Source organism: Chrysochloris asiatica, unplaced genomic scaffold, assembly GCF_000296735.1.
Source record: "Chrysochloris asiatica unplaced genomic scaffold, ChrAsi1.0 scaffold00173, whole genome shotgun sequence".
In the NCBI taxonomy this organism is placed as follows: domain Eukaryota; kingdom Metazoa; phylum Chordata; class Mammalia; order Afrosoricida; family Chrysochloridae; genus Chrysochloris; species Chrysochloris asiatica.
Genome location: NW_006408691.1, coordinates 2,646,294 through 2,655,429, shown reverse-complemented (window position 1 = coordinate 2,655,429; position 9,136 = coordinate 2,646,294). Strand labels below are relative to the sequence as shown.

Below are 9,136 nucleotides of genomic sequence, written 5' to 3'. Positions count from 1 at the left end.
GGTCTTTAGTGTTTAATATATCAAATCTGTTCTTCAGATGATCTCTAAATCCAGGTGAGATATATTCAGGGTCATATTTTGGCTCTCGTGGACTTGTTTTCATTTTCTTCAGCTTCAGTTTGAATTTGCATATGGGTAATTGATGGTGTGTTTCACAGTCTGCCCCTGGCCTTGTTTTCACTGATGATATGGAGCTTTTCCATCGTCTCTTTCCCTTTCCGCAGATGTAGTCAATTTGATTTCTGTGTATTCCATCTGGTGAGGTCCATGTGTATAGTCATCTCTTATGCTATCTAAAGAAGGTATTTGAAAGGAAGAAATCACTGATTTTGTAGAATTATATCATGCGTTCTCCAGCATCATTTCTATCACCAAGGCCATATTTTCCAACTACTGATCCTTCCTCATTGTTCCAAACCTTTGCATTACAATCCCAGTAATGATCAATACATCTTGATTGCATGTTTGACTAGATCTGTAGGAACTCCAAAAAGCAGATCATGAAACCCAGGAGCACAGAGGGAAAACTGAAATGATGGTGCCTGCCCTCCTGACTCACAGGTGATCACACATGAAAGATGTCTCCACCTACTTTGCCCCTTTCCCTTACAGGAGGCTGTGAATGACATCATCTCTGCTCTGAAGCTGGACCCAGGCACTGTGGTCCCGGAAATCCGCTCACTGAAGCCAGAAGCTCAGACCCTTATCACCCAGGGCATCTATACCCACTGTCAGACTCTCCTGAGCCAGCAGCTGGACACTGAGGTGCCCCTCAGTGACAAGGATGCCCAGGACCTCCTTGCCATGGGGGAGACACTGGTCAGACTTGATGCCCCACAGCCAGGCTGGCACATCCTCCTCACAGATGTGCTCATGTCTCTAGGTGAGTCTCAGCCCAGGATGGAAATTCAGTCATCTGCCGTGGGTTCCATAATCCATGTGTTTCTTCAATAGATATGGATTGAGGGTCCATGAGATTGCAGGTGTTGTTCTAGGTGGACTGTCTTCGATCTGTCTGCAAACACCCATGTCACCTGACGAGGTGGGAATGATAGTCAATTCTCATTCTTCATGGTACCACCTGTTACCTTCCAGTCAGTTCCGATCATGGTAACCCCATGTGTGTCAGAGTAGAGCTGTGTTCCAAAGAGTTTTCAGAAGTAGATCACCAGGCCTTTCCTCTGAGGTGCCTTTGGGTGGACTTGAGCCTCCAAACCTTCAGTTAGCAGTTGAGCATGCTATCTGTCTGTGCCTCCCAAGGCCTCCTATTGGAAGTGAGGATGGTCATTTCAAAAAGTGATTGGTTTGGGGGTGACCCTAAAACAGGGCCAGGGGTTAGTGAGGTGATGCTGGAGGTGAGACCTTGATGTTCTGCAAAGTGGTCTGAGCACTGAATTTGCAAACACTGCATCAGCCTTGCTGGACATCAATTGGGAACAGGCGCATCAGGCAGCTCAAGTATGCTACCACCATGCACCTGCAAGTGCCCAGGAATCACTTCAAAAGTACTATGTGTAGTGATTTGGGAGTTACAGATACACATGAGCAAGTAGACAATGTGACTGTCTGCTGACTGTCTTTCCCAACCTCCAACAGGCAGCTATGAGGAAGCTGGTATCCGCCTGCAAAACTCTTTAAACTCCACTCCACCATCGGAGGCGGCCCAGGCCCGGCTCGGCCTGCTCCAACTCAAGAAGGGAGATGTGTCCACTGCAGCACAGAACCTGCAGGGCCTGGTGGAAAAGAACCCCAGTGATCTCCGCTTCCTGCTCCATCTTCTGGAGGCCTCTGAGCGGCAGAGCCTGGCCCAGGTGCGAGGTAGCACAGCCGGCCCCCCAGGGGTGTTTTCATTGTCTCTTCTTCACCCTGTTGACGAGGGATGGAGTCTTGCTCTAGGGCTCTGAAGACATAATGACATGTGACCCTGGAGAGATGAGATCATTATACTCACACTGCACATCATTCAGGGCCTCGTGAAGGTGCACTCAGGAGCAAAGTAGACAACCAGGGACTGTGGAGGCAGAGTTTATAGTAACAAGAGGGTGGGGTGCCCTTGTGATTGGTTTATTTCAATAATCAATAGTGCTGACCCACTATTCAGGAATAAGCAGAAACTGCACCTGCTGTGTGTAGTAAGGAGGGTGGTTTGGCCAGAAGATTTCATCTGCAGAGCAGAGAGGGAGGGGAACTTGTGGTTTAGCCACATGAGTCGCTGCTGATAGATCAGATGTCAAAGCACCCGTAACATGTGCCCTAAGTGTAGATCGTACACCATTCCCTTCTGGTTGTTTCAGCCTGATTCTACTTGCCAGAAACAGAACTGATTCAGAGTGGAGTTGGACCTGTGATTAGGAGACCTTGGTAGTCTCCACCTAAATCTTGAAAACCCCCACTGACCTAGTTCTTTCTTTGCATATAAACCAATGTGACTTGGGGTGGAGGAGAGGGAGGGTGCCACCTCCTTAAAGCTGGGTTGTACCAGCCAGAAGCACCCCGATTCCCAGGAAGCCCACCCCACCTCCAGGTCACGTCAGAGAGTCAGCATTCCCTCCCAGGGACGAGTGGTGGGGGCGTGTTGATGGGAGACAATGGTTCTGCAGGATGAGGAACTGAAAGTAGGGCCTTGAAGGGGCACTAGGCTGGAATCGCTGCCTCATGACAAGCTAACTTTCCTCCAAATCATTTAGTCCAAAGAACTGAGCACCCTGCCACCGGATGTGGGCACTGTGCTGGGGGTGGAGCCATGAGCAATGGGGGACCTCGTGACACTCACATCTCAGTGGGAGAGAGAGACAGCAAGTGAGGATGATCATTTCAGAGAGAAATTGGTGTAGGAAGACTCAAACTGGGCAGGGGGATGTGAGGTAATGCTGGAAGTGAGACCTCATTGAGAAACAGCCAGAAGGCTCAGGAGCTGGTCAAAGTCCAGGCCAGGGGAAAGGCAGAGCCTGCAGCTAGAGAAGAGCTCGAGAAGTTCAAGAAAACAGAACCAAGCCGTGTAACTGGAGTACAGTGAGAGTAGGAGAGGCAGTGAGGTTCTGGTCAAGCCCTCACTGGAAATCAGTTTAAAGGAACCATTAAGGGGAGACGGGCAGGGGGTCCTGGCTACTGGTTTGACTACTTTGTGCCTGGCACCAAGTAACTGCTCCACTGACTAGAGGCCAGGCACAAGACCACCTAGAGGAGAGGTAGTGGAGGGGCTGAGCAAATAGAAACGGCAGAGTGGTTTTCCTGCACTGGTTGAATTTAACCTTGGCAGGGAGAGAAAAGGCAGGTTTGGGAAGCCAGGGAGCTGCGGAATGAAATCTCCGTGCAGCCTGGGGAGAGGATTACACTTCCTAGTCCTTGTTTGGTCATTTCTCTGATGGGTTCTGTAAGTCAGACTCCAATCACTGTTGCAACCTTGGTGGTTTAATAGAGGGGTGGGCTGAAAGGACAAAAGAAGAGGAGCAAGTCGGCTAAAAAATGTTTTTAAAACCCACTGCCATCAAGTCAGTTCCAACTCAGGTGACCCTGTAGAGTTTTCGAGACTGTCAATCTCTGAGCTCAGAGGAACTGTGGTCTCTGAGTCCTGAGGTGTCTGTGTGGTTAGGGGTCTCTAAGCTCAAGAGAAGAGGGCTGGAATGTGGTCTCTGAGCTCAGAGGAGAGGGGAGTGGCCTGGGGTGGGGGTCTGGGGTCTCTGAGTTCAGAAAAGTGCCGCTCAAGTTGGTAGGGGCGGGAGAGGAGTAGTCAGCCTGGAGTTCCCACAGCAGCTCTCGTCTGTGCCTGACCGTTGCCCGGAGACCGGGAGACGCTGGCAGACCCGGAAGGCATCGCTTCTGAACTTCCTGCGCCCCGCCCACAAGCGCCCTGTAGTTGTAAAGGCCATTCCTCCCGAGAGTGGTACAGTCCTGTTTGGGGGAGCACCTCGCCTTGATCCATAGATTCCTAGTTGGGTCTAGGTGACCAAGAAGGGTCCCCCGCTGTGATTAAACACCTCTTTGTTGTTGTTAAGTGCTGTCTAGTTGGTTCGGTTCCTACTCATGTTGTTGTTGTTAAGTGCCGTAGAGTCGGTTTCGACCCATAGCTACCCTGAACAGGGTTTCCGAGGCTGTAAATCTTTACGGGAGCACATTGCCTCATCTTTCTCCCGTGGAGCAGCTGGTAGTTTCGAACTGCTGACCTTGCGGTTCGCAGCCTGATTCGTAACCACTACGCTACCAGAGCTCCTACTCATAGCGACCTTATATAGGATTTCTGAGCTGGTGGGTTTGAACTACCAACCTTGTTGGCAGACCAGTATGTATCCTATAGAGCCACACCAGGACTCCAAACACCTCTAGCGCCCGAAGAAATCTGAGATGGCGTTAACCCAGACCGAGATTTTTTGTTGTTGTTGTTGGTTTGTGGGTTTTCTTGTGGGTTTTTTGTTTTGTTTTGTTTTTTTATTGCGAGGGTGTGGGGATCAGAAACTCCCAACTGAATGACACCTTGAAGGAAGAATCAGCGTTCCAGATCGACTGTGGACCATGGCTGGACTGTAGGGGAAGAGTCCAGGCTTGTCCCGGCCCAGGTGAAGGGGAGCAGGTGGTAGACGATGCCTCAGTGAATCTTAGGTGGGGCCCTGCAGACAAACCATCCCTCTGGGGGTGGGAAAAAAAAAAAAGCCGGAAGTGGAGTCCATTCACCTTCTGCACACCATTATCAGAATTGCATGCACTGTCTGACTCCATGTGAACTGCCCACTCTAGCTCCACAAAGAGTCAACAGTCGCAAGCCCCATGTCATAGGTGAGGCAGCTCAGATCGGGCAGTTACTAGGCCAGGGACACATAGCAAAGGGGAAAAGGTGGATTCAGACCCAGGCCTAGTGACTCCAGTGCCTTCCTCCACCCCATCCTGAGAGTCAGGAGAACTAGGGATATTGTATGGAGCCCTGGTGGCTTTGATCATATGTTACCTCAAGGTCAACAGTTCAAATTCACCAGCCACTTCTCGGGAGAGAGGAAACTTTTTCTACTCCCGTAAAGATTTACAACTTCTGTAGTGCTGTGGGTTAATATGCTGGACTGCAAGATCGGTTTGAACTGCAAGGTTGGCCGTTCAGGCTCACCAGCCAGGGACTATGAGTCAGAACTGACTCGACGGCACTTAACAATAACAACAACAACAAACAAACCATATGTAGGATCACTAGGTGTTGGAACTGACTCAATGGCAGTAGGTAAGTAGGTAGGTACTGTATGGTATTATATGGTGTGTATTGTATGGTGTGAGGCTGAGTGCATTCAGTAGATCCCGGCTGCAGTAGAAAAAAGGGGCTGTGAGAAAGGCAAGGTCTTGACTATGCTGTCATCTTCAGAAAGTGGGAGCTGTTGTAGGTTCTTGAGGAGAGAAGAGTCTTTTATGTAAGCTGGTTGATCCACAAGGTGGTTTGGAAGTAATCTTATTCATAGCTGAGTCTTGGGTGTGAACTCTGGCCCCAGATTAGAAAGGGAAAGAGGCAGAGGGTGGACTGGCAGGGAAGGGCAGGATCTTGTCCTTCAGTTCCCAGGGAGAGGAGACTAAGGTGGTGAATATGCACTACTTGAGCAAGAAAGCGAAAGCGGGAAGGAGAGGCGATAGTGGAAGACATAGTGAGATGGTAGCTAGTGGACAAATCAGAGGCTGAAAGCGGGAAGAGCCTGTGGAAATAGCCCTTGTTGACTGGACAGCTTCCAGGTAGGTGTGGTTGCAGGAAGGAGGGCCTATGTCCTGCCCCCCACCCCCACCCAATCTCACCACCACCACCCCCTTTGGAGAAAGTCGGCAACCCCTTTGCCCAGGAGGCCATTCCAGGGATAGGCAGCGACGACGCAGTGTGGAGGGGTTGTGGCCGGTGCGGAGGTTAGCGCATTTTCGGTTGTAGGGTTTGGGCTGACCAGCCTCATGCTTCTTGTGCAGGCCGCTGCCCAAGAAGCCAGCGCTCTCCTGGACGCGGGACTCCCGAGTCAGGCGCAAGCCTTCTGCTCACTGGCTGTCCTGGCGGATGGAGACAGTGCCCAGCACCTGCGCACGAGGGCTGCCTGCCTGGCTGAGCTTCGGGAATTTGGTCCAGCGCTTAGGGACCTAGACCGCGTACTCCAGAAGGGAAATGATGACCTCCCGACTCAAGCAGAGGACTTCTGTACCCGGGGCCGTCTGCTGCTGAGCCTGGGGGATGAGGTCAGGGCCTCAGGGGCCTTCATCCAGGCCCTCGAGCTGGAGCCTACACTTGCTCTGAGCAGCTTGAGTGAGAGGCCAGGCCGGGCCTCCATCGCCCAAGTGCTCCATCACTACGGGCAGCGCTGCTTAGAGGACCACCGCCATGCAGAGGCCTGGGCAGCAGCCGAGAATGGCTTGCTTGTGGACCCTGAGCATAGTGGCCTGAAGAAGCTGAAGGCAAGGACTCGCAGGGAGGCATCATCGGGCTGCCGACTCCACTGACCCCTCTTTAGTTATTTTCATCAAATGTCCAGGCCCTTGAGCTACAGCCTCCTGGAACCAGATGATCTGGTGGGCCTAGATAAGAAGGCTCTATTTTTGCCTTGGAAGTAAAGGGAGAGTTTCCTATTCGCATGGCGGATCATCCTGAGGGGCACAGACTTAAGATGTCAGGGTTCTCCGGAGAAACAGAGCCAGGAAGATATATAGACAGAGGTAGATTGTTTTAAGAATTGACATAAGTGATTATGTTATTTTTAAGTCCCATGGAGTCACTTCCGAGTCATAGCCACCCTGTATAGGGTTTTCAAGGAGCAGCTAGTGAGTTTGAACTGCTGTCTTGGGGTCCACAGTCCAACATTGATCTTACAGTGCCGCATGTGATTATGGTGGTGGTTGTTACGTACCCAGAAGTCAGTTCCGACTCATAGTGACCCTGCATAGGATTTCCGAGGCTGTACATCTTTACAGGACCAGAAAGCCTTATTCTCCGGCAGAACCGCTGGTGGTTTCGAACTGCTGACCCTGAGATTGGTAAGTCCAAAATCTGTAGGTCAAACAACAGGCTGGAGAGTCCTGCAGTCTTGTGTCCCAAAATGCTGACTTATACTCTGAATACAAAATACTCCTTAGTCCGGCTTTCACCTGATTAGGTAGGTGAGGCTACAGGTCAACAGTTCAAACCCACCAGCTGCTCCTCAGAAACCCTATACAGAGTTGCTATGAGTTGGAACCGACTCAACTGCATTTAACATCAACAACACTCACATTATGGATGTGACCTGCTTTTCTTAAAGCCAACTGATGTAATCACCTGGAACTACTCCATATCAGCAACTAGACTGGTGATTGGCCAGACAACTGAGAATCAGCCAATCCAAGTGGACCCATGAAATTCACCATTACCACCCAAACATATCTACTCTGTTGTTAAGTGCTGTCAAGTCGGTTCTGACCCATAGCGACCCTGTATAGGGTTTCCGAGGAGCAGCTGGTGAGCTTGAACTTCTGACCTTGCAGTTCAAATGGCTTTGCCGTCTGGAATAGATATAAAACCTCTACAGAACAGTTACCGTAAAAGGAGGTTCTCAAAGAGCTACCCTCAAAGCAAGGCCCAGTGCCAGGTAGCATCAGAGGAAACAGCCTTTAAAACACTCAACTCTAAATTGCTTTAAACTCCTTCATTGTCAAAAGAAGAAGAGAAAATCTACCCGATTCTTTTGTTGTTGTTGTTTTTAAGCTTTTGTTGTGAATTGAGTGAAAGTTTATAGGGCAGATCATACGTTTTACATTCAATAAATCAGAACTTGTTTCACTGCAATGATTACAATCCCCTCCATGTACCATCAGTTAACAATATTTACCTATATAAACCTCCCCCTTTTTTTTTTCTGATGAACACATACCACACGCAGAACATATATTTGTTTAAATGTCCAGAGGGCACACTTTGCAAGCCAGCCTCCTGCCTGCAGGCTCACAGTCTTTCCCGTTCCATGGGCCTAGAGTCCTCAGCTGTTCTCTCTCTCTCTATGCCACTGTCTCTACTGTCACTGATTTTCTGGTTAGGATCCCACACTCTACTCATGGTCTTCCCTCACAATGGTCCTAGGGTCCTTGGTTCCTAAAATGGCAGGTTAACTATTCCCCCATTTAGTTACACCTTTTCTATATTTACAGTTCACAGCTTCATTAGACCTGAAAACAATTACTCATGTTGAATCATAAACTCCTATCCCCATCGTCCTCCATCTCCTTTCACCAGACCCATCCTGACAAGAGGAAAACTCTTCAGCAGGGGTTCTACCCTACCCACCCCCCACCACCTCATTCTGAAACTAAGCACACTCATGAATGCTTGTAAACCAGTCACTTTGTGCCTTTTTAGCCCCACATTTTTGATAACCATTGTCTAATTCTCCTGTTCCTATCAACCCAGTGTACTGAGGAGGCAAGCTTGATCCTTGCTATGGAGAGTCCTTTCCTTTGGGTTGGAATTTTGAGCAACTACATCCATAGCAAAGGTCTAGTTCATCAAGTTGAAGCAATTTACGGTTGCTCCCGGTGTGAAACTTCTTTATCTTCATCTGGCCAAGTTCTAATCAGCAATCCTTCCAAGCTAGATCCCATAGATACTATCTGCAAGTTTGGGAGTTCTTGCCCACCTCCCCCTGATTTCAAGCCAGTTAACCACTTCACTTTTAACTTTAGTCCCCAGTAGCTAGGTCAGTGTCCATGGACTTAGCAGTTCACACGTCTCCCTGAACTTTAGACCAGCCAGCCCTACCTCTTCTCTCATCTCAAGGTCAACAGGTGTTTATGGGACGTGACCAAACTCAGGCTGTGACTTCCTTGCTGGATTTCCCACTTCCACTCATAAGTATACCAGGGTGGTCACCAGTAAGCATACAAGACTACTCATGTGTTCTCTTTGAGTTTCACTCTTAGAGGGGGTTTCCCATGGTGGGCTGGCTTTTCTTGCCTTGGTGGTTCCAAGGCAAACAGCTTGCTTGATCTTATAACAGCCAAACAGTCTGCTTTTTTGTGGGGTTTTTTTTTCCTTGCTGGTATTTCTTTCAAGAAATATCTTTTGTTCCTCTAGCCATTCCACATTGGTCTGCATGTCTTTTCAAGTAGGAATGTCCCACCTCAGAAGGTTCTGGGTGGGGCTCAGGATTCCACCTAAGGCCCCATA

The 9,136-nt window shown here is 49.5% G+C and overlaps 1 protein-coding gene across 1 annotated transcript in view; it reads left to right on the top strand.

Moving 5' to 3' along the window:
* The window catches only part of TTC34 (tetratricopeptide repeat domain 34), a 64,722-nt gene extending 58,278 nt beyond the window's left edge, over positions 1–6,444 (top strand). Inside the window, exons 7-9 of the mRNA XM_006871782.1 lie at positions 613–883; positions 1,597–1,811; positions 5,923–6,444. Of these exons, the coding sequence (XP_006871844.1) occupies positions 613–883; positions 1,597–1,811; positions 5,923–6,444 (1,008 nt within the window). The remainder of the gene's footprint in view (positions 1–612; positions 884–1,596; positions 1,812–5,922) is intronic.
* The last annotated feature ends 2,692 nt before the right edge of the window (positions 6,445–9,136 follow it).